The 26,625-nt window shown below is 44.6% G+C and overlaps 1 protein-coding gene across 4 annotated transcripts in view; it reads right to left on the reverse strand.

Moving 5' to 3' along the window:
* Positions 1-757: 757 nt before the first annotated feature.
* AKIP1 (A-kinase interacting protein 1) overlaps positions 758-26,625 on the reverse strand; it is a 202,340-nt gene continuing 176,472 nt past the window's right edge. For 3 of the 4 annotated variants that reach the window (XM_078683757.1, XM_078683753.1, XM_078683755.1), the window contains 2 exons: positions 25,878-25,997; positions 758-1,490 (listed from right to left, as the gene is read on the reverse strand). In XM_078683757.1, coding sequence (XP_078539883.1) covers positions 1,311-1,490; positions 25,878-25,997 — 300 coding nt within the window. In that variant the 3' untranslated portion in view covers positions 758-1,310. The remainder of the gene's footprint in view (positions 1,491-25,877; positions 25,998-26,625) is intronic. The other variant, XM_078683754.1, reaches the window with a different exon arrangement.

Raw genomic sequence — 26,625 nt, forward strand, 5'->3', positions numbered from 1 at the left:
GAACAAAAAAGAACTCCTAAGTAAGGACTGTAAGGAAAAGGGGAAGGACTTTGAAAATTATAATTACTGGTAATTTCAGCATTTCTGTCTTATTAACAAATATGACATCAAGGAAGCAGGATTTACACAAATGTATTCACAATTCTTGAATAGTGTCTCTGGGGGTGGCTTAAATCATATTAGCTGATGGAGTTCATAGGAAATCTGTAAAATGTGCACATTTTACACCTCTTTGGTATTTTAAAGCAATAACATTGCGAAAATATTACAGTCTCAACATTTGATGGTCTTCATACCTCAAAACAATGCCTCTGTGGTGTGCGACGCAATGCCGCTGCCTGAGCACCATTAGCGCGTTACATTTCACTAGAGTTAAAAGCAGGAAAAAAGGACGGCATATCTGCGAGACAAGAGTGCTTTACAGAACTGAATGTTGCTCCAGCTTTCTGTAGTAGGTGTATTTCCAAATCAGTGAGTAGTTGTGCACCATTCTTGCTCCTCAGTCGTCGATTGAAGCATGGATTCACAGGAGGACACTGTCCTATATCTCCCTCGAAGACTGCTGGATTTCACTGGGATTAGCAGCAATTAAACTACCTCTATCAGAGCAGTATGTCCAAGAATGACTACTGCTGATCACAAAATATCCACTCAACCTTTCATCTGACAGCGGCTCTAAAAACACTGTGCAGGTACAGAACATCCTCTGCAACAAATATACGTTCAAACTGAAAAAAACACTGCTTTCAATTCAAAGTTGATTTTAAAAAGTCTTTATTATTCTATTCAGTTTGAAGAGATAAAAGGCTGTGCAGCTAATGAAATGTTACATTCACACCAGTGCACGAGTTTTACAAACAACCGATCCAATACCGTTTACACTGGAGTCAGTTTGATCAATATTTCTTGCACCGTAAGGTAGAAGGCCCAGTAAACTACACCTTTCCCAAAATCATTAATTTTTTTAGGTAAATGGAAGCGAACTAGTGAAACTGCACAGCAAGTTTCACAAGATCCATGGCAGTGCTAAGGCAAGGCAGTTTTCCCATAATTTGCACTCTGAGGGAAAGGGCAGTTTCTCGAAATGGATGGCAAGCTGACAAAACACGCGATAATGCACAGTTTTTAAATGCATATAAATGTGACAATTCAAGCATTACAGATTCATGGCATAAGACTGAAAAAAGTAAAGTGCAAAAGCTCAAAGCTTTGAAAGCGCAAATATTTGTTTTGTCATGATCTCACGTTGAGGCTTGAGATAGCCTTGTTATGATGTTGAGCTCGTTGACCATTATATGTGTACAGAAATATCACGTAGTGAACACAACATCCACACTTTGTCCTGGCGTAATGTTCAACAGCTGAGTTTGGTGTTTTAAGCCATGCGAGTGGGAATAAACGCTGTAGGTACCAGGCGTAACTTCAATGTGGACATCTTTTGAACTGGTCCTTCCTGCAGGTGATCTCCCTGTAAAACTGGAAAAGGTTTCCTGTGCCAGAAAAAAATCATGCAAATCTTATTAATTTGACTGACAGTTTCGCTGTCAAACAGGTGCCCACCACAGTCATCAAATATAAATGTCAAAGTGGTCAAGGGAATTTAACCCCTTTGTGTGCTTTGCTCTGACCACCAGCCCTACAATTATTTCAGACATTTTTGGTAAACCCTCAATAACTTTCTGTTACACGCAATACGCAGTCAACTTTTATTAGCCTGCACGAAATTTAAATTATGCTGGCATAATTTCGGGAATTTTGTGCTATGATTATTAGGCAAAATTCCTACTATTATATCATTTTGCATTGTGCATAATTACGTGCCATTTACAAAAGAAAAAAAAATATCTCAAACGTGTGGGAAATTATTTACAGCAAATACACAGGAAAAGAGCAGGCAGGAGGCTGTTATTCACAGTGCTTTTAATTTTTTGTAGTTCTTAAAGTTTGAAATGTTTCCTTCCATCAGAGAGTTATAAAAGGATGCATTTCACACTAAAATAAAGCAAGAAGTGACCCATTTGAATTTTGCATAATTATGCCAAAACTTTGCATAGTTATGTAAACGTGAATCACACAAATTTCACACGCTCCTAAAATGTTATACCCACAATTGTGATGAGTGCAAAGTTTTCTTTCGGTGTAGCTCCAAAGAAATACCAAAATAGGGAGAAATATATTTCGATACCATTTACATTTTTCGCCATTCAACAGAAAATAACACAATCAAGAATTCTACATTTGTAAAGTTATTATATCCTAGCTTTGCGTTGTGAAGAAGTTTTTGAAATCTAGACACATGACCCCAGGAAGGAGTCACTTGCTCTTTGGCTCAAAACATTTCTTAACACCTCATTCACGTACATATAATGAACAACGCTGATAATTATTCCACTGTATCAATCCTAATGACTTACCTGTGCTGTTCTTTGTTTATTGCAAAAACCAATACAATTGAGTATAAAAAAATAAATAATAATGAACAAATAGATAGAATATTAAAAACTAATATTTTCTGAAACAGTAATGTCGTCACATGAATTTCCATGAAAGTTATATATGTGCACAGGTCTGTACTCTGACCACCAGAGCACCTAATATGCACACTTTTCGTGCGAACCACTATACTCAAATCATTGAACCATAGGAGGCATCACGTTATTTTTCTTTACTACTACACAATAATATTACTTCATCTGATTTGCTTGCAAAAATAATAATAAATCATTTTGATACTAAAAGTAAAAACAGATTTCAGAAAAGTAGGGAATTGGTGGTTAAATGGTGATTTTTAGGGAAAGTAGATGATACTGCATTTTCACAGCACAACTATACAATCTTAGGGAAATCAAATGTCAATGGCAGCCTCTTTCAACTTTATTCTCAAAAACTTGTATAATATAAACGGTAGTACATATTTGACCAGCAGAAAGTGAGAAATATTCGCGTTGTCAAACATGTTTGAGCCATTCAATGCTGCAAGTTCATGGCTGTAATTCTCTCTTTTCCTGCTTAACAACCTACGGGAACCTTACATGTTTGCTATGGTTTATACTGGGGAAATCGTGTGAACGTAAGATGATAGGACACTTACTTGATGGCAGCAGTGGGTTTCAGTAGGTTTTCTGGCTACAGATCCTAAAGCATTGTAGGTACGATAATTGTGCACGGAAAGACCAAAACGCCATTCACCGTTTCCCCAAGGATTTATACTTTTAGCAAATGCTCAGCATGTTTCCAAGCCTAACAACACCGTGATAAAATGTCATCCTTGGGCATTTAGATGTGGAATGTACTTGCCCTGACTGTTCAAGCCAGTCCTGCTAACAATGTGCATAAAAGTTCCAAATATTACCATAAAAGGTAAAACTATCCTTTACCCACCAGAAGGCATACTGACAGCCATCTTTTACAGTTTGTTTCACATTAATACATTTTCGATGTTTGTCCCAGAGAAAGCTATTCCACCGGTTTGAAAGTATGTAAATCACGAAATGGGGGTCAAATTAAAGACGAGTGGGCAAGAAAATGCATCTCTAAGTTTGATACGTGACTTGCTGCAGTTTTTGTTCCTGAAGATCTGGAAAAATGTCTATTGGTGGCGTCAGGGTCAACTTTACACTGCTCCAGCAATACATGGATGGATGACAGGGGCGAACTTCCATAGAAACCACCCTGCTGGCTCCCAAAAGAGGGAGCATCTGAGGAGAAGGACAATGTGATCAACCAAAAAAAGAGCTTTCAGAGTCCTGCTGAGCAACAGACTTGAGCTCCACTCACATGTTGGTCCCCCTGAGTACTGGGTGCGATTGAGCTGAATGTGTGTTCTTCCACTAAAAAGACTCCATGTTTAGTACTTTTTTGCTTGTGGCAAAGTTGATACTGTGGAAAATGACTAAATCGGTATACATAAGCGGCGTTCATTTATGTTCACCATAGCCACTGTTGAGCGTAAAGTAAGAATCATGAAACGTTGGCCACACCATCTTGTCCCTTTTAGGCCCCATCGCGAAAGTAGGTGGCAGCCATTTTTGTGTCACGACCTCTCTGCCCACTGCCAATAGCCTGCGCGCCACTCCCCCTCACACCCCAGCCTCGCAAGCATTCCCCCGCGCCCCGACAGCCCCCGGTTTCTCCTGCTTGGACCATAAGCGCACCTCTAGCGCGACCCTGTCTCCGAGCCACATCCCGTGCTGAACCCCCTCGCTCTTTCATCTCATTCAAGAACAGCCCCCTTTTTGATAACCTCTTCCTCCCTGCCCGATCGTCCAGCCCGATCCCAGGCCATCACCTAGCCCGACAGATGCAGTTTATTGCCCCCTACAGTAGGACCTCGCCTCACATCAAAGGAGCGATGGTTAATCAATACCCTCACACCTCCAGATTCGACCGATCGCCCACTTTCTGGTTCCCAGCAGAATGTCCAGCTGCGCGACAACCACCACATGCTGAGGTTGGGGTGGGAATTCTACTATAAATATGTGCGGGAACGGGGGTGAAGGGGGGATTCCGAGGATGTCTTTCCGTACATCAAAGTATTGACAAGAATGTGTTTTATGTAATAAAGCAATAAACCTGTGTATAAGAGGCCAGGCCTCAAGGATGCGTTTAGAGCACCTCGAGAAGATACCCGGTTGTCTGATTTGACGTGTTCTGCTCCGTCGGAATAAACTCCTGTTTCCTGCCTTCTGTCTCCAGAGCCTGCCTCTTTGTTTGGTAATCTCGAATGGTATGAGAGGCGGCTAACGCCGGGCAAATACTGAAGGGTTCTTGGTCGAATTCGGCCCTACCTTTCGACAATTGGCGTCCCAAACGTGGGGCCCATCAGCGACGCGTGGATCCAGTGAGAGAGGTCCCAACGACAGAGTGAATGACTGCAACGATCGGGAAGTGCACCTGCCCGATAGACCCTCGTCTGGCAGCCGATCATCCGAACTTCACCGGTCCCGAGCAGACCTCTCTCAAGTGATCTACGGTCCTGACTGGGAACCATCAGGAGTGCCACAGCAATTACGGAGAATAGAGGACAATCAGGCGCTGGAAGCGGAAGACGAGAAGCTGTCCATGCGGTCCGGGTAAGGTCGTGTAAACACGACGAATTGCGAATTGATTGTTTGATTGTTTGAAAATACTAGTATTACTCATTTGATTGTTTCTGAGAGATTCTCTATTTGCAAACAAGCACAGAGTCGCCATACTCTGTTTAGTCTTTGCAGATAGTGAAGGGTAGGTAACGCAGGACTTTGCCCCCGTTGTAACCCGTCGTGCCTACTTCCCTCTCCATTTGATTGATTGTTATCCAAGCATTTACTGTTTTGGAATTGGTTCTCTTTGGATCATTCTCTATTTACAAAAAAGCACAGAGTCGTAATACTCTGTTTAGTCCTTGTGAATAGTGAAGGATAGGTAACGCAGGCTTTTGCCCCCGTTGTAATCCGTCGTGCCTATTTTTATCCCTCATTTGATTGATTGTTTGACCGAACATTGATCGTTCGGAATTGGTTCTCTTTGGGTTATTCTCTATTCACAAATAAGCACAGGGTCGCAATACTCTGTTTAGTCTTTGCGGATAGTGAAGGATAGGTAGTGCAGACTTTTGTCCCCTTTGTAACCCGTCATGCCTATCTTTGCCCCGTTTGTTGGTAGTTGGTTCAGCCCGGACCGTTTATTAGAGGTAGATCATCCGGCTCCACCGGAGGACGCCCCTAATAAAAAGGACATATATATATATAAAAAATCAAAATAAAAAATAAATTGCGGGTTAGCCGCTGTATCGTGCTAGCAAACAAAAACATAAAAATCGTTAGGAAAAACAAAAGGAATCGAGTAAAATCAGTAGGCCACTGATGGGATCTCTTTTCTGACCTCGCTAAAATAGAAACATTAGGAACAACCCCTCATGAGAAATATGAAACTAGTGAGAAGAATCGAGCTCGACGCCATGATGGCCGCAAGACAGCTCGGCTCCACTGCCCACCCCGCCCAAATAACGACAAACCCTATGCAAACATTATAAATATATACAACACTTTAGTAAAGTAACATGTTAAAACTTTTTATTAAACAACTATTTAAAACTTTTTATTAAACAACTATTTACATGGCAGCCGGCTGCAACAACAAACCCAACGCATTCGCCGTCTGCTTAACGCTGTTCCTGTCCCGCCTTCAATGTTGGGCTACTTTGAGCTACTTTTTAGTAGACTTTGGGCTATAAAAAGTCTACAAAAGCCATCAGTCGGCGAGGTAGCGTCGGTAGCGGCCCGTTGAGCGAATAGGCCGGAGGCTACCCAACGCGCCAAGGCCTTGCTGGCAGCCATCGGCCGAAGAGGTCGTCGGGTGGATGGCCCGGAAGCACCACAGCCACGATGTTGTTGTACTGGCCTTCCCATTCGTCCGCCCTGAGGTGGCATCCGGGCGGCGTGGGGTGCGCTGGGAGGGAGAGGCGGCGCGAACGAGCCCCCCCCCACCTCCCCAGGTGGAGGTGCCTCAGCTGCACCCCAGCGCTTCGCTCGGCCAGCTGGGTTGCGCCCGCTCTTGCGGCACAGTGCCTCGCTCGGCCAGCTGAGTTGCGCCCGCTCTTGTGGCACAGTGCCTCGCTCGGCCAGCTGAGTTGCGCCCGCTCTTGCGGAACAGCGTCTCATCCACCATCCGGCTGAATTGCACCCGCTCTTGCGGTACAGCGACAGGCGGCTGCCACGGAGCTCACAAAATGGCGGCCGACGCCCCGGATTTGGGCCTGGTCCATTAGAACGGCTCTGGGCTACCTTGGAACTCGGATGCTTGCCTGCTCGGGCATGAGCCCCACTCTTGAAGACGTCCTCTCAGTTTTAAAAATTCTACGAAAGTCACTGGCCCTCGACTCCCGCAGGCTTCCGGTGGGGGCCACCGCCACTGTTGCTCGACTATCCCCCATGATTATGCCACTGCCCCGGGCGACCGCCACCTTATCCACATCTGGTATCGAAGGAAAGACTGATTCAACGTATCTGTGGAGGGATACACCTGCTGTCCCGCTCTCCGGAGTGGCCACAACGTTGTCACAAGATGGTGGTGCTCTCATGCTGACAACTAGATCAGCTCCGGTGGGACCTCAGCGTGACCCGGTAGGAAAGATTTTGCCTTCCTCGCCTTTAAGCCGCAGTCCACGCCGCTTGTCCTCTCTGTTGGCGCTAACGAACTTTTTGAACTACCGAAAGGGATTCTGGTCCGGCCGCTAGTTGTCGGAGGCATTTGGACTATACTCTGGACCCACCCGGCCACGCCCCAAAATGGCCACAGTATAGGCGAGACTTGCAACTCCTTATGACGTTTTAGTTACGTAGCCTTGATATTATGGGATATGTATACGGTCCTTGAGCACGTGGCGGGCGGGGAAGGGTACTGACTTTGCATGCGGACAACCCTACTGATATTGGTTCTTATTCGCTATTGATTATTGTATTTTCGAAGTAATGCTACTCATGATGCTCGCCCATGGTATGCGTATAAACGATGTTATTGTAACTGATCTTGTTTTACTTTCCATTATAAAATCAACCTTCATTGATCCTGCAACCATTTGTCTCGTTTGAGTTTTTACAAGTAAAATGAAGCAATTTTGGTTATGAAAAATTAGAAAGGCATGGTACATACGAACAATGCGAAAAGAATAGTCAAGATCTGTCGTATTTTTGCATTCCTGCAGCATAAGCAATAGGTAAAAGATTCGGATATTTAGATATATCTATGAATAGGACGATAGACCAGTTCCTCTGGGCTGCAATGCCGAGATGCAAGGTACTGCTTCCCAAAGAAGATAAGTTAGGCACGTGGTAGGTAAAAACATTTTCGTGTTTTTGCGCGCTGATGTGCCTTGTACGCTGTCACACCCCCCTTCTCTTTCTCTGCAGGTTAATATCGGAATTTCAGCTGGAGTATGGAGAAGACCCAGAATGCACCGTGTTGCACGCAGAAAGAAGAAGAATTGTATGGTATGAATGCGCGCGTGGGCCCCGATTTGTGTTGTATGAATGCTCATGTGTGGCGCACGTCTGGGTTGACGGACGAATGTTTTTTTTCGTATGACTGAGGTATGGATCGAGCGGTTGATGGAATAAGAAAGACAAGCCCGAACATGATACCTGCATGTGAAGGACGGAAAAGAATATAGCACTTACTCTACCTAGGAACGACTCTCTCCCTCTCTGGAACTAGTGAATGGGAGAGTGGCCTACGCCAGAAACTTGAAGGGTTATTGTAGTACCTCGGACCCCAACCGATATCCCAAATGAACGCCCTGAATGACGCGCACCAGTGAGTCAACTTAATGTGCCGGCTAGATGAGAAAAGTTAAGGATACCCCGGATTGGGATTCATCCAAAATCCCCCCCCTCAGCCCAGAAATTAGGGATAATGTCATGTTTTAGATTCACCCCCTCTTCTTCCATCCTCATAGAAAAGTCAGAATTACACCATCGCACATCCGACAGACACCCCTCCTTTACCTCAACTTGGATCGTCATTTGTTAGATGTTGGAAGACCCCACCGTGAGTATAAGCACGACCGGACCAGTGTCCGACCAATTAAAAGGAGTAAGTATTTATTGAAGCGAGGTTACCAACAGAAATTGTCTGCTATTAGGAAGGAAGGAGAACGAAGAGCTCGACCCCCAAATGAATTCAATGAAGTACTGAAAATATGCAACACGCATGAAAAGGCTCTTTCACCAAAAATAGCCCTCTGTTTTATCTTAAATTTTCGTACTTGATGTATGTACTGTCGCACCCTATCTGGTATTTGTGTATACGTAAACTATGAATTTATGTTTTCCCTCAGCTTGTGTTATTTTTTTACGTGAAACTGACCCGTACTGATCTATATGTGTGTGCACTGAATAGCCTATTATTGTACACGTCTCTCTCTCTCTCTCTCTCCCTCTTTTTTATGTTGTACGTGTACTAATACCCTATTTGGTACGCACGACGCTCTCTCCCTCTGAGGGCTCCCTCGCTCCCTTTTGAATAAATGACGACACTGTACCTCGCCGGTATGGGAATAATTGGCTTTTAGACACGACAGTATTTGAACAAATTGACAGAAACAAAACGATCGTATTTTGCCATATTACTGCCTCTCCTTTCTGTAAAATGATGAAACTTAATTGGCTGAGAAAGAAAGGACAGGTGAGACGACTGATGTCCCCTAATCTGACCCTTAATAAGGGAACTATATGTCAGTGGCTTTTGTCTTAAGTACTTTGGTAACACCACCCTCATCGTTCGGATTACCACCGCCCATTGTACAAAAATAGAATGTCCGATACGTCCCCGTTCCTCCAGAATGGTCCCAGTTCTGTACCAGCCGTCCCAGAAAATCTTAAAGACTGTAGCTATAGTCCCATGATAACAGCATTTCACATTCTTTATAAATTAACAGACCTTGAAGAAACATATAGCTCAACAGGATTTGTTTTAGACAAACGCTAGTCTCTACTGAAGGAGCCGGTTTGAATTCGATAAACTATGTAATTTTAGATATCAGACTTCTTGCCACGTTCGCAAATATAATAATTGTTTGAAAACGCCTGCAAACCTACACCACTGCAATGATTTATGACCGATAAACGTTTCCCCAACTACTTGGGGTTGGGAGAGAAATTAAAGTGTGTAAACGTCTTCCCCTGCCAATTCTCTAAAAATTGTTTTTATACTCATTTAAGGATAACGTGTAGTCGTCGGAGGAGAGGGGCCGGATGTGACGCACAGCCTGGCTGCAGATCGGGGAATATCTATGACCTCGACCAAGGTGGAGCCACAGAGCAAAGAGTTGCGGGACAAGGCACCGTTCTCAGAGTGGAAAGTGAATGAAGGAAGGGCCGCCCAGAAGCCCCTGCACGTTGATGAGCTCGTGCCGAAAGTCCCAGCCCATTGTGCCCGATTGATTGGCCCGCTTGCTTGAAATTTCAGCCCTCCTTGGTCCGTTTCAGATCTGATCCCACTCCACCCTCTCTTCCCTCGGCCTCCCAAGGCACGCCTCCTTAACCCCCTTTTTTTTTCATATGGAATTTTTTGAACTCGACTCTGAGGACAAACACAGGACTGTGGTCCAAGAGCAAAGAATGGCCACACCCTGCAACGCGAGACCTGAAGTAGAGCCGGACGCGTAGCTCCACCGCCGGTGCTCAACAGCGCCAACGGAAGAGGAAGAACGATGAGAGCCTACCAGTGATGGCTCGCTGTAAAAAGACACTGGACAGACGAACCCTTTTTGAACATTGCCACCTCTTGACTGTCCCTTGTCAAGCTGAATTTCTCTCCCAACCGCTTCGTATTGATTACCACCCAATTGAGTTTTCATAACCTTACATCGGTCACTTTTCAATTGTACAAGGATAACTAAGAAGGCGTTAACTCTATACCTTGATGATTGTAGAACACCAGTTATGCACATGAACATGCTGTTTAGTTTTGATCCCCATGGAGTCCAGACCTCAAGTGATAATAGCCCTTATTCTGCCAGAACATTTTCTGTATGACATCATGCTTGTATTCGAACGAATTTCCTACATCGTCTAAATAATGTCCCCGTCTCCAAGGTCTAACGTATGACACAGCTAATGTAATTTTATATGCACTGCCTCCTCGCCTATCGCATTGACTACATGTGGTTATGTACGATTCTGTCAACATTTATAGCAGGATTATTTCCATCTGCCCGTAGTGCATACGGGCTACCAAAGACCCCAATAGACAGCCCGGCCACATACTTCCCTTATTAGTATAACTAAATGTCAGCTTGTGCGTCCTTACCTCAGACATGAACAGAAATGAACTAACTCATGATAAAAACTGGGGACTGTGGAAAATGACTAAATCGGTATACATAAGCGGCGTTCATTTATGTTCACCATAGCCACTGTTGAGCGTAAAGTAAGAATCATGAAACGTTGGCCACACCATCTTGTCCCTTTTAGGCCCCATCGCGAAAGTAGGTGGCAGCCATTTTTGTGTCACGACCTCTCTGCCCACTGCCAATAGCCTGCGCGCCTCTCCCCCTCACACCCCAGCCTCGCAAGCATTCCCCTGCGCCCCGACAGCCCCCGGTTTCTCCTGCTTGGACCATAAGCGCACCTCTAGCGCGACCCTGTCTCCGAGCCACATCCCGTGCTGAACCCCCTCGCTCTTTCATCTCATTCAAGAACAGCCCCCTTTTTGATAACCTCTTCCTCCCTGCCCGATCGTCCAGCCCGATCCCAGGCCATCACCTAGCCCGACAGATGCAGTTTATTGCCCCCTACAGTAGGACCTCGCCTCACATCAAAGGAGCGGTGGTTAATCAATACCCTTACACCTCCAGATCCGACCGATCGGCCACTTTCCCGTTCCCAGCAGAATGTCCAGCTGTGCGACAACCACCACATGCTGAGGTTGGGGTGGGAATTCTACTATAAATATGTGCGGGAACGGGGGTGAAGGGGGGATTCCGAGGATGTCTTTCCGTACATCAAAGTATTGACAAGAATGTGTTTTATGTAATAAAGCAATAAACCTGTGTATAAGAGGCCAGGCCTCTAGGATGCGTTTAGAGCACCTCGAGAAGATACCCTGTTGTCTGATTTGACGTGTTCTGCTCCGTCGGAATAAACTCCTGTTTCCTGCCTTCTGTCTCCAGCGCCTGCCTCTTTGTTTGGTAATCTCGAATGGTATGAGAGGCGGCTAACGCCGGGCAAATACTGAAGGGTTCTTGGTCGAATTCGGCCCTACCTTTCGACAATACTTGATGCAGCAGGACCGATGTGGTTATGGTGGCAAGCCAATTATCATGCACATAGTCTTGATCTGTTTATTATGAAATGTCATGATAAAAGCACTAGTCCTGAAGTATGGATTGTGAAAAGCACATGTTAAACTTGATAGGCATTTACGTGTAAATTGTTATTGATGCATATGAAGGCCTATAGATAGGTAGTTTGCTACATGACATATCAAAGACTACTGTAATAGGCAAGGATTCTGACTTTGGCCACCGACTCTAACAAATCCACTGCGTTTCACTGTGCTGGTTGTCGTTAGGCCCGGTTGAGAGGGCTGTATATTGTTTTTGCAAGCTGTATCTTTCTAAATAGTTCATTAAAAACTGTATGCATGATGGTTGTCAGTTTATGGGCACTTGTTTTGACTAGGGTTGTGTAAAGTGAAAAGCCAATGTTAAAGGGTAAAAACGTAATCAGATCTTTGGAAAAAGCATGCCAGAAAACATAGGTATGATCTGTTTATTATGAAGCATTACGACAAAGCCAGTAGGTCTGAACTACGTATTGTGAAAGGCATGAATAACTTGAAGACAATGGGCTTTTAAGGATGGATTGTTATTACTCTGTGCTAAATCCTATAGGAAGGTACTTTGTTACATGGAATTTCACAGACTGGTGTAGTGGGCAATAGTTTTGGTATTGGCGATCTAAAGGAGCTATGCACTACAATTATCCTTATTAGGCTTTCTTAACCCCTTCCATGCTCATGACGAGCTGAAGAACGCTCAGGTGCGGGGAGGATTCCCCTCCTGAGCTGAACGTTCCACGGGAGCCAATGCACCTGTGACGAGCTCAGCTCGTCATGAGCGCATGATGCGGGCGCTGTGCGTGCCCCTCCCCCCCAGCACAGCAGGTAAATAATCCCCGCAGTGAAGGGGTTAAGAAAGTATTTTGTTTTGTGCACTGTAATTTTGTATACATTTGTACTGATATGACTGTATGTCGAATAGTTCCCTTGTAGAAAACGTATACTCAGTACAATGGCTTAAGTTGGTTATGGTGACAAGCCAATGATAAAGGCTATATGCCTGACTGTTATGAAAAGTTATGATAAAGGCATTAGGGATGACATAATGATTGTGAAAAGCATATGTTAAAGTCAATATGCCTTTAAGGGTGTATTTGTATTATTCCTATGAACTAAAGACTACAGTTTCACATTACATGGAATCACATAGACTACTTTAGCAGGCAAGTGTTTTGGTGTTGGGCCGAGGCAGTCGAATACTTGGGCGTTTGGATTAGCTGTGACACGCAGGAGGTGTGGAATTTAAAGTATGGTCGTGCCGTCACATGGTTGGAGGAGAAAGTTAGAATATGATCTAAACTCCCATTATCCTTGGCATGTAAAATTGTACTGGCGAAAATGGTCATTTTACTGAAGTTTCTGTATTTATTTGTTAACGTCCCGATCCCCCTTACACAGATTTTTTTCAAGACTTTGAGATCGTAGCCAATTTCCCTGGTGTGGGCAGGCCAGAGTATCATGGGATTTGCTGACGCTTCCGCTGAAGCAGGGTGGGTTGGGTTCTCCGGATATGCAACTATATGCCCCTTGCGCTCAAGCCCAATTCCTACATTATTGGGTCCACCCGACACCTTTCCAACCCCATGTAGCAGTTGAAACTGATGCGGTGGCACCTGTCGATATAGATACCTCCGAGACACTGCGATGGGCATGGGACGAGTTGCACAAGAGGGTGGACATTCCGATACTATACGCCCCTTCCATCTCCTTGGCCCACAATCCCATGTTGCCTTGCGTTCAGGATGGAATTGACAAGACAATGGCGCAGATGATGAACCTCCACATGTTGGCTAACCTGTATCCGAAGAACACGTTCAGGTCCCCCCCGGTCGCAACCGAGGGCCAGGGAGTACCATTTGCCAAACTGTTCCTATATCATAAGCTGTACGCTGCCTGCCGCTCCCTCTGCGATGGATTCCCGGGGGCCTCACCATCCCTGTCCGCATTGGAGATCCTGCTGTGCTCCCCATCACCCCGCACACTTATTGCACATCTTTAGAGTCATATGCAAAACACTGCCTTGTTAGTGAGACCTAGAGCTCTCCAGTGGTGGAATGATGAGCTCCCTGTTCCGTTAACTGAGGATCAATGGGACTTTTGCAATGGTCAGCTTACTGAACTTTCCCCTAACTATAGACTCTGTTTGATACATTTCAAATACCTCCACATGCTTTACAGGACGCCTGTTGGTTTGCACCGTATGGGGCTCAGGGATGATGATTGCTGCTGGCGCTGTGGGTTCACTCCAGCCTCCTTTCTACATATGGCTTGGGACTGCCCAAAGCTTGCCACATTCTGATCCACAATTTTCACATCAGTGAATGAAATCATTGGAACAACACTTTCCCCATCCCCCACACTGGGCGTACTGAGCTATGTAAAAGAGACACCAGTTAAGATGCGCAAAATACATGCACTACTACTGCTCTTTGCTAAACGTCAAGTTGCACTGCATTGGGGACGGAGAGGGGTGCCTTCTGTGGGGGGGGGGGTGGATCAGAGACGTTACATATGGTCATACCCAATTGAATACTTTCTGGGAACTCATGCTTCCTACCTAATGACCACATGATATCTGGGAACTGTTTATTGTTTGGGCTTGAGAGAAGCAGGGCACTAATGAGGAAGCACAGACGGGGGAAACTCATGTTGGTGATTCACTGTGATTTGGCAATGGTTTCCTTTTTTCCTTCTCCTTTCTCTCTTTCTTTCTTTTTCCCCTTGTTTTTATCAAATCCCTGGATATCGGCACGAAAGGTCGGTCACATCTAATGAGTTTTGGACCCTGAATATAACTTTTTGATATGCTTTTTCCTACCTGGCATTAGAATACGGCTGTGAATATCTATACTCCTTTTGAGTGTGGGCGAGTGGGACGCATGTAGAAAACTGACTTGCAATGTAATAACTGTGATGATTTCATATCCTGACATGTATTGATAATATGCTGGCTTGTTGAGTGGTATGTTTTGAGTCTTTTCAAAATGCCAATAAATAAATGAAAATAAAAAAGTGTTTTGGTGTTGGTCACCCACTCTGAAAAACCCTGAGAAAAGAATTTCACTGTGATGATTCTTGCTAGGCCCTACTAAAAGGGCTGCATATCATTTGTTAAATGTAATGTTGTAAATATTAAATGTTATAAATGTGTGCCTGGTGGTTGTCAGGTTCAACGCACTTCTGTAGCACTGGGTTACATATAGTGTCAAGCCTTTGGCTGAGCCCTACTGGAAAAAGTTATGCCACATTCCTCAGATGTGACCTGTTTATAATAACAAGTTATAACAAAGCAAGCAGGCCTTACTCTTGTGCTAAGGACTGTAGGCAGGCATTTTGTTACATTGAATCTCACGGATTACTGTAGTCTGTAAGGGGATTTAGTGCTGTGAACCACCAGAATAGATCATGGGGTTATTTTTTTCTACAACTGTACTTGGTACATATTTGTAATTTTATTATGAAGTACCCGATGGTTGCCTTGTGGAAAGGCTTATAAACCAAGAGTAGGTATGAACTGAGTTACATGAGGAGACAAGTCAATGATAAAGGTTATAGCCTTGTTGATTTATAACAAAACATTATGATAAAGGCAGGAAGCCTGATATATTCATTGAGAAAAGCATATGTTAAAGTCAATAGGCATTTAACCTTAGATTGTTATTACTCTGTATTAAATTCTACAGATAGGTAATTTGTTACATTGAATCTCACAGTTGACCATATTAGGCAGCATTTTAGTGCTTGTTATCTTCTCTGACAAACCATGGGTATAGAAGATTTGTATTGTTAGATTCTTTATTAGGCCCTCTTAGAAGAGATAGTATTTTGCTCTGCCAACTGTATGCCAGTTGGTTGCCTTGTGGCAAAGCTTATGCTCAGTACAGGAGACCTCATTTGGTTATGGTGCTAAGCAATTGAAAGCAGCTTCAGGCCTAAATGGTTCACTATGAATTTTTTTTTCTATTGTCAGGTCTGATCTGCTTACTATGAAACGTTTTGATAAACACATTAGGCTTGCCATATCAATTGTAAAAAACATATGTCAAAATCAACAGGCATTTAAGAGTGGATTGTTGTTTATGTGTATTAAAGCCTACAGATAGGTATTTTGTTACTCAGAAAGTCAAATTACCTTTGTAGGGAATGATTTTGTGTTAGTTACTGCTTCTAACAAACCCAACAATTGCACTGTAATATTTCTTGCAAGAATCTCTTCTTAGAAGCCTGCCAGGATCTTGTAATAAAACAATAATTAAATAATACATACATCCATATGTATACATATATATTCATGTAGCTCACAGAGCATCTTTGGGTCCACTCTGGACTGCTGATGGTTTGCCCGAGTGTCATTTATGCTCTGTTTCCATCCATGACGGAGAACTGCACAGGGTAAATTTTCGATCTGCATCAGTCATGTGCTCTTTTGCCCTGTGAACAATGACCTTTTCTGATCACATGTGCACATCCACTTAAAAATGAAAGAGCGTAAGTATCAAAGCTGGTTGGCCAGTCCTTTAGTTTCGAATTTTCTCTTTTTATTGTTCCCCTTTCACTGTTTTTCTTCTTCTCTTTTTATTTTATTGTCCCTTAAGAAACTATTACAGCGATCCAGGAAGTGCGAACAGGTTGTGTGCTTGCCACTCATTTCATCTGGAGTGCGCCACATTCCACGCGGCCACTTCCTCTAAACGTGGAGGACATTATGAAATGCTGTTGTTCATAGTGTAGCACTGTTTTACCATTCTAACTTTAGTTCTAAATGTGACAGACATGCTTGAACTTTAAAACAATGACTATTTACAGTACCTTGATGGACAACTGCTGCTATGTTTAGTTTTGCTATCTAAAACATGACCACAGTGTTCAGTAGCCATGTTTTCTTTTTACTACTTGTATTCTTTTAATTTATCTTGCACGTTTTGAGTTTGTGTGTTTTTTATTGCAGAAGCGTCAGAGGGTGAATGGGAGAATGAGCTAGTGGATTAATGAATGGATGCTGAGTGCAAAGATTAGTGACAGAGTGTGTGTACATTAAGTTGGGTTTTGCTGCACCCATCCATGACCAAAAGGCACTTTCATTCATAAGCTAGACCTACTGGTGTTGCCACTATTTGTTTTGTTTGTTTTCGAGTTTTCAAACAACATTTATAGGAATAGAGAGCATTTACTCCAACACATCACCGACTTTCTGTATAAAGCAAGCAGGCGATATTAATCAAATGCACTCTAAACAAAATATTGCACTTTTAATACAACATGTTTAAGTACATATTTTTGTGCAAAATTTATTTAAATGTCATACTACACTAAAGTCACTTTTGTTTGATTTATGGTATGCAATTGTGCTGCTAGATTTAACATGATAGTTTAAAGATTCACACCTTTGGATCAGCTATGGTACTTGTGAAACTTAACCTACATATGATCTTTAGAATAGGATTTGTCAACAGACAACTCAGCACACACTTCAGCTGAAGTAATATTCATAGTGAATTGCTGAAATGCATGCTGCGATCTCGCTTTAGAAAAGTTTGTTAAAAAGGGCAACTGCTAAAACATTAGAAAATGTACAGGGCTCATTTCCTGCTTATTTTCCCACCAGAAGCTTCCTCTGAGCCAAGGATTGTTGAACGTCACTGTAGATTCTTAACTCTGCACAGCTGAATATAATGGGTTGATAAGATTCCAGACATTCTTCCACACCACAGCTATTTTTATCCACATACGTCAACTTTGTGTATCGTGTGGGATATTTCTAGTTTTCAATTCAAAGTAACTTTATTGGCATAACAAATCCTACCAGTGCTGTCAAATGTAATGCATGACCTATAAGCAACGGAGAGATAGTTAGACAGCTAACTGCAATGCCAAGCCACAACACAGCCTAGTCTATCTGGGTCTGCTTCTATAGACCAACCCGTTGTACTGTCTTTCAGGCAGTGCCAAACTGCCACTCTGAAGTAAACAGTTATCTTAGGATATTTCTGTTTTATGGGTGACAATATGCAAAACTTTCAGGATAATAGCTTCATAGCTTTACGTTTATTTCTGTATAACACGTGGACCCTATTTAGCAAAAATAACTACAAGCAGATATTTAGATATCTTCCTGTACATTCCTCAGTGTTTTGCTATTCAATGCTGTTAGTGGGCCTTCATCATTGATTGTGTCACCCAAGCAAGCAGCCTTTTAAAAAGGTCTCAGACTTGCCACTGCGGTCTCTGCACCCAGTCTCTACTGCAATGACGACTTGGCAAGTGCACCCAGGAAACCGCCCCACTCGGAGTCTCGTGCACCGATCTCTGAAGTTCAGGATCACCGACTCGGATGCAGGCCCTGCTGTGCAGCTGCAAGAACTGACGCATCAGGAACTGCGGCTGGAAAGATTGACACAGTGCCATTGCCGCCACCCCTTTGCTCGCAGGCAGGTCGCTCCCCACGCAACCACACGGCCGCCAGCTGCCTCGTACCTGCTCCCTGCCGCCCGCCTGTTTTCTCGCTCCTTTCCCGCCGTTGCGTTCCTGCGGCCCCGCCCCCTGCTCCCCATTGGATTGGTCACTCGTTCCCGCCTCCCAGCTGCTCCTCCCTCCCTCCCTCTCCACCTCTTAAGGAGGCCGCGCAGTGGCGTAGGAGCGACCTCTGACCCTGCTCGCAGGCAGGTCGCTCCCCACGCCACCACACGGCTGCCAGCTGCCTCGTACCTGCTCCCTAACGCCCACCTGTTTTCCCGCCGTTTCCCACTCCTTCCCGCTGCTGCGTCCCTGCGACTCGCCCCCCTGCTCCCCATTTGCCACCCCGCTCCCGCCTCCCAGCTTCTACTCCCTCCCTCGCCCCTTCTTATGGAGGCCATGCAGCGGCCGTGCCGCTGGCGTGCCAAAGGCAAGCCCGTCTGTGCCCGTTCGCGCCTTGACAGCGCCCAGCGCCAGAACCCCTGGAACCCGCGAACGCACAACACCAGACTCCGCTATGACGCCTGCACCCTCTACGCACTCAACGCCGGCCAAAACCACACCTGCTTCCAAGCCACCCCGAAACGGACTCACGGACCTTTCTCCTGCCACACCTGCAGCTTCACCTGCGACAGAGTCACCAAACCTCCAAGGACTGGACCAAACTACCTCCGCTGCATACTCCTCAACACCCGCTCCGCATGCAAACACGCCGTCGAGCTCTGAGATCTACTCGACACCTCCACCCCAGACGTGGCCTTCCTGACCGAGACCGGGTGGCACGACTCCTCGGCACGCGACATCGCCATAACAATCCCAGACAGCTATAAGATCACCCGCAGGGATTGCGCCAACGGAATCGGAGGAGGAATAGCCATCGTCCACAAGTCCACCCTCAAGGTCGCCACCCACGCAGCTGACACCCTAAACACTGCACTTCCGGATCCACACCTAACCCAACACCACCCTCAGAGGAACACTCATCTACAGACCACCCAGACCCCGAGCTCAATTCAGCGACTCCATCGCCGACCTCGCCAGCACCCACGCACTCGCCTCCACGGACTACATCCTCCTCGGGGACCTGAATTTCCACCTCGAGAACAACAACGATGCCAACTCCACCACCCTGATCGACAACCTCGGCCTCAGACAACTCATCACCGCACCCACCCACGCCGCTGGCCACATGCTGGACCCCGTCTTCTCCACAGGCACCCACGTCACCTTCGACCACATCACTGAACTCCACTGGACCGACCACCGCTGCATCCATTTCACCTTCAATAAACCAACCATGCACCACCGCACCCAACAGCTACCTCGCCGCTGCTGGAGCAAAGTCACCGAAGACCAGCTGATCACCACCCTCGCCCAAACCTACCCACCGACCCCACCAACCCAGACACCGCAACCTCAGACAGTGGATCAGCGACTGCGCCAACACCCCGCCCCACTCAAGAAACCTTCCAACAACCACGCCAGCAAGAGACCCACCTGGTTCACTGACGAGCTGCAGACCTCCAAACGCGCATACCGGAAACTAGAGAAGATATGGCTGCACGAATGCACTCCGGACAACCACGCAGCCCACAAGGACGCCACCCGCAGACATCACCACCTCATCAGATTAGCCAAGAGATCCTCCTTCAAAGACTGCCTGGATAACAACGCACACAACAGCAAAGAGCTTTTCAGCATTGTAAAGGAACTCTCCAACCCCAGCGCCAACGACATAGCGCCCTCACAAGAACTGTGCAACTCACTGGCCAACTTCTCCCACCGCAAGATCGCTGACATCCATGACAGCTTCAACACCATGACCGCCCGACTACGCCAGACCCCACCACCCCTGTGAACACCACCAGCGCCAAACGCCTGACCTCCTGGTCCAACGTCAACGACGAGACACGCAAGGTCATGAACTCCATCCACTCAGGATCTCCGTCAGACCAGTGCCCACAACACGTATTCAACAAAGCAGACCCTGCCATCGCACCCCAACTACGGAAGGTCATCAACATCTCCTTCGAAACAGCGACATTACCAGAAAGCTGGAAGCCCGCCGAAATGAACGCCCTCCTCAAGAAGCCCAAGGCGGACCCCAAGAACTTCAAAAATAAAAAAAAATAAAATCAAGAACTTCCGGCCCATCTACCTGCTCCCGTTCCCGGCGAAGGTCATCAAGAAAATCATCAACATGCAACTGGCCCGCCACCTGGAAGACAACAACATCTTGGACCCTTCCCAGTCCGGGTTCAGGCGAAACCACATCACCAAGACAGCCCTCATCACCGGCACAGACGACATCAGGCGCCAACTAGACAAAGGCGAAACATCAGCCCTCATCCTCCTGGACCTGCCAGCCGCCTTCGACACAGTCTACCATCGCACTCTAAAGACACGCCTCCTAGAAGCCGGAATCTAAGGCCCTTGACTGGACCTCGTCCTTCCTCTCCGGCAGAACCCAGAGTGTCCGCCTCCTGCCCTTCCGATCTGAGGCCACCGACATCATCATCGGCGTCCCCCAGGGCTCATCCCTCAGCCCGACACTGTTCAACGTCTACATGGCCCCTCTCGCACAAGTGGCCCGCCAACACGACCTCAATATCATCTCCTATGCTGATGACTGGATGAGGAACAGCCGTCTGAAGCTGAACTCTGACAAGACAGAGGTACTCATCCTCGGACCCACCCCCTCAGCCTGGGACAATTCCTGGTGGCCGAACACACTGGGAACAGCACTGACACCCACCGACCGTGCACGCAACCTAGGATTCATCCTCGACTCCTCCCTCTCCATGTCTAAACAGGTCAACACTGTCTCTCCTCCTGCTACAACAGCAGCAGCAGACTGGACTATGGCAACGCACTCTATGCAGGAATCCCAGCCAAACACCTACGACGGCTACAACGCATCCAAAACGCCTCCGCCCGACTGATCGTCAACGTCCCCCGCCACAGCCACATCACCCCCCACCTGAGAGACCTATACTGACTCCCCGTCGACAAGAGGATCACCTTCAAGCTCCTCACCCACGCACACAAAGCACTCCACAACGCCGGACCAACCTACCTGAACAGCAGACTCAGCTTCTACACCCTCACCCGCCAGCTCTGCTCCGCCAGCCTCGCCCTCGCCGCTGTTCCCCGCATCCAACGAACAACCTCCGGTGGCAGATCCTTCTCCTACCTCACCGCCAAGACCTGGAACACCATCCCTACCCACCTACGGCAGACCCAAGACCTACTCGCCTTCCGAAGACTCCTCAAGACCTGGCTCTTCCAGCAGTAGCGGCACCCCCTCTCCTCAGCGCCTTGAGACCCTCACGGGTAAGTAGCGCGCTTTACAAGTACTCTGATTGATTGATTGATTTGAAAGCCAATGCCTCCTGAATCCCCATGCATCTCACCGTGCATCAAGTCTACAGCAACGCCTGGGCTACAGTATGAAACCGACATCACATTGCCGCACAGTAAGAAACCGATGAGTCACCTCCCCTGCCTGGCAGTAAGGAACGGATGCATCATCTCCCCTGGAGTAAGGACCTGAAGCATCACTTTCCGTATGTGTAAGGAACCAACATATCACCTTCCCTACGGCTGTTTTTGTTTATGACTTTGACGCATCCAAGGTACTTTATATTGAGATTGTTGTATCTATAGTTTACTATGGACAGAACTCTTTTTACCTTTTAAACATCATATTGTGATAACCGTATGTTGGATTTTTTTCGTTTTGGTCTAGTTAGGTTTAGATACAGATTACTTATTTTTCTAAACATGTGTGGTGTCCATTTGTAGTGTTTTCACTGTATTACTGTATGTGTGGACAAATGCTTTACATATGTCCTCTGAGATAAGCCTGTCTCCTCGAGCCAAGCTACCAAGGGGGTTAGCAGAGGTTGTCTAAGGGCATAACTCCCTTATCCTGACTAGAAGTAAGGGCCCTACTTGGACAAAGGTACAAACCATTGCCAACGAGAGACCCCCATTTCTCACACCAAGGATATAATGAGAATACAGAATCACTCCCAAATGCTGCAGGTTTTGAAGACAATATTTGAACACTCTGTATCTCTTAAAGTGGTAAATGTACAATTTATATCTAACCTGAACGCTAAATAATTACTTCAAGTAGCCTATTGTGGCACAATTTGTGACAATACAAAAAAGAGGAATTGAGATGCCAGGTTCCTTGGAATTTCACACACTTGGCACAAAAGAATAGGAAAAATACTGAAATGAAGCGCAGAGAAAATTAAACAAGATAGACACATCTGTTAGGTTCAGTAAACAATGACCTGAACATCAATAGGGAATTCTGAATGTAATTATTTACTTCACAACAGGACAACTCACACATCTGAATTAAATAGGTAATGGGTAGTGATTTGTCCTTAGTTGAAGTGGTATAATGAACAAACACCACTGCATCAGGAAGAATCGAATAAAATAAAATATATGTTGATTACATCTTCAGCTGGAAATGACGGGTCAATGCTTGTACCAGACAAATAAAAGCATACGATTATACTGGCTCTAAGAGTAGAATAATTATTCTTATGCATACATTTTGAAGCATTAGATAAGAGTATAAAAGTGCTTGATAAGTGAATAATCATTTAAATGTTTGGGATTTACTGGTAACCACGATGATGGCTAGTAAGATGGAGCTTATTGTTTGAGATCAGAAATAGTAGAATGATGTTGACATTTTTGTTTTTGAAAAAATAACTTATTTATTTTGTAAATGTAAAAGAATTGGTGCTAGATCCAATAATTTTATACAGAAGCCTAGATAAAGTTTATGTTATATGGCAAAAAATGGTTGCTGTTTGAGGTTACTAGAATCAGAAGATATCAGTTTTAACACATGCCTGTATTTGGGGGTGCTAGAGGGTGTCAAAGTGACACCCCCTGCACCCTTGCAGGATTCGGTATTTACCAATTCTTTAATTACAGAATCGGTATTTCCCATTGATTCCTATGGGCTTCAAAGCCCATAGGAATCAATGGGAAATACCGATTCTGAAACGGTAAATACCGATTTTTACAGAATCGGTATTTCAAATACCGATTTTACCTACATCTCCCACCTTCTATTTTACCGATTCATAAATACCGAATCGGTAAAATTTGGTATTTATGAGTCGGTAAAATAGAATTACCTACATCTGGCCCTTGATCTTATGGGTGCCGAGATAAAAGCTCTATCTCTAGGCGCAAAAATACATTAATACCCTCATCAGAATCCTGGGTTCAGGGTTAACATTTCAAATATCCTCCGTTAATGGTGACTTCAGAGATCTATTCTTGGTTACAGCAAATGCATTGCCAGCAGCCAGCTAGAGGTACTGCACTGTACGCTGCTTGTGTTCATTTACCAAAAAACAAATGGAACCTTCTATTCTTTTGTGGAAGATCCTTTACGCCTTTGCTCTTAGCCAAAAGAAAATGAGAAATTCTAGCAAAGGATGTCTTTGACTAGGCAGAGGGCCAACTTCCCACTTGAGTATATATTTTGTATCTTCTTTAAAGCATTAAAAAAGAAAAGCTGGCTAAGTTTAAAGTTCTGCTATAACATTGCTCAGGCGCGGAATGAGTCGGGTTCACATATGCTTAAATCTAGCACAGAAGAGGGAATTAAGAATGATGATTTCAAGATTTTCACAGAGATATTTAAATTAGGCAATTCACTTGTTTAGATTTGGATGCACTGGCATATCATGCAAAAGAGAATGCTGCAAATGAAAGTTGTTTACAAATAAAAAATCTCCAGGTTATTACACACTACTTTAAAACATGCATAAGGAAAGAGCGACTCATCTACAGAGTCAGGCGAGATGGAATTTTGAACTGCAGAACGGCAATTTCTTGGATTGAAAAGGATTAAGACGCAGCTCTCTTACATGAACGGGAACTTGGAGAGTACTAACTTTTGTTCAAAGCAAACAAAGCTGCTGTATAATGACCAGAGAAAGAAAAAGCTGAACTGCTAAAGAGCTCACTGTAGTACAAACCCTTACATATTGTGCCTGGGTTTACCCATTCATTTTACACAGTTAATGAAATCTCGAAAATAGAGAAGTGGCTCTTTGCCGGAGCATTGCACTAACGAGGAAACTTAGGGATCAGAAGAAGGCTCCTACGTCCAGAGGTAAGAACCAATACTAACTTAGAGGAAAAACAACTAAAATGCAGCAAGGCACAGTAAAACCTAAATGACTTAAATTGTGAGACAATTGACGGACCTCTTACAGCGGAGAGAGAACTCTTTGTTACTTTCTACAGACGGTATTTGAATCTGCAGATCTGTGCGATTGAAATAATCTCGGAGAAGCTATATAGGAACACAGTTCTCAGGTGCCTTGATTATAATCAATGCATGTCAAATAGTTGAAATTAACTCATATCTGCTCCTTAGGCTTCCGCATTTCTGCGACACAAGAAAATTATGAGAAATGTTGGACCCTTTAGAAAGGCTCCAATGTAAGAAGTGCAAAGTTTAGAGAAGACGATTGAAGTCCAACAGTTTGAGTTCCACCACATGCAAGTGTTTACACAGTACCTACCAAAAGGGCTGCATGCCAAGTTTAATTTCTCTCCATGTTCACTCGATATCAATGCTTTTAGGTAGAAAATGCGGCATTTGGAAATATTTTTTTGCAGTCTGATCAATTTAGTGAGATATTGCTTTGGCACAAAGGTTCTTGCCTATGACACCTTTAAAAATACACCTAAATGGAAATAGTCAACTAATACTGAAAAAATGGTCAACCTGGAGAAAATACTCAGATGGCAGGACACTAGCCACAGGAGGACATATTTTACATAAAAACGTGCGCCCCTTCCTGAGGCTATGCCCTCCTACTTTAAGCTGCTAACTTATGCCACCATTAAACTAAATCAAAACTGGTCATTGTTGCCTTATACCAGTCTGAAATGTTGGTGAACAAAGTGTGCTCTATCAAGCAGCCTCTTCTTGCCTCTAAAACAAATAACTACTTATGGAATAGCCATCAATTTCTGTCCTGAGCAGGCAGGTGGTGTCAGGTGAGAACTAACAAAGCAATTGAGGAAGGCCCTGTAAGGATCCCAAACATGAAAAGTATAGAGTAGTACACTCCTTGAGGGCTGACAGGTCAAAAGTGAACTTTGGTGCAGGTACCAGACAGAGAGAGAGAGAGAGAGAGAGAGAGAGACAGAGAGAGAGAGAGACAGAGAGAGACAGAGACAGAGACAGAGAGAGAGACAGAGACAGAGAGAGACAGAGACAGAGAGAGAGAGAGAGAGAGAGAACGCAAACGCTGGGGGAATGGAGGAGTCGGCAAAAAATGAGTGCATGGAATAAAATAAATGCAAAATAAAACAATATTTGAACGTTTTAATTCGCGTCACTCACATTTTAATTAGGTTGTCATATATATTGCTATGTACCAGTCTTAAGTGCAAGAATGTTTAGCTACAAAACATTAAAATTGATTTGCTCATGGTCACACAGTTGTATCCCAGTGGGAAAGTATAGCTATAAAACATATTGCATTACTTCGACACTAAACTGCATCTCCATAAATTACAGTAATTGAGCAACAAATGCTTACCTGGTTTAAAGGGCTCAAAGATTTGTGGGATGTTTCAGCTACGTTTCTACTGTGGTATCTGCAAACGTGATTCACTTCAATTTTACTGCAGTCGCTAATCGGCCTGTAGCTGTAATACTGCTAAAAATAACATGCAAAAAAATACAGTAAATAAAACACTCATCGAACAATAAACATGCAAGAACTTAAAAACCTTCTCCTACAGATTAACTACTACATGATGAAAAATATAAGTTAAACCGGTCACACAAATTTCAGCACTATGTACTTTGTTACAGGCCCCCTTAATACCTTTGTAGTATGTGAGATCGCATAGTCAATTCAATACGAGTTGTCGACTGTAGGTAGCACACACATTCAAATAAGTTACATTGCAGGATTCTACATACAGTTCTCAATTTGAGGGGCCAGTCACTGGCTTGATATGTTTTAATGTATTTACTGAACTTTCAGATTACTTCTATATTACATTACATCATGTAAAACTATGTATTCCATTTCAGCGTTGCTTACCTAATAATCTTAGTTCTTGATCAGAATGAAACCAGCCAAATAAACAAAACGAGAAGCGATGTTTCAAGCCTTATTTCATTATCAGAGTATACCATTTGGGCAATGTCCAGCGTTGTATCTATCAATCTCTTCCAGTGGTTTGCGATCCCCTGGATATGGGAGGTGACATGCAGGAACGCTAAAGCTGGAGAAGATTCGATAGGTAAGTCGCATTTTCTATTTAGTGTGCTCCAGA

This window comes from Lissotriton helveticus, chromosome 3_1 (assembly GCF_964261635.1).
Source record: "Lissotriton helveticus chromosome 3_1, aLisHel1.1, whole genome shotgun sequence".
Taxonomy (NCBI): domain Eukaryota; kingdom Metazoa; phylum Chordata; class Amphibia; order Caudata; family Salamandridae; genus Lissotriton; species Lissotriton helveticus.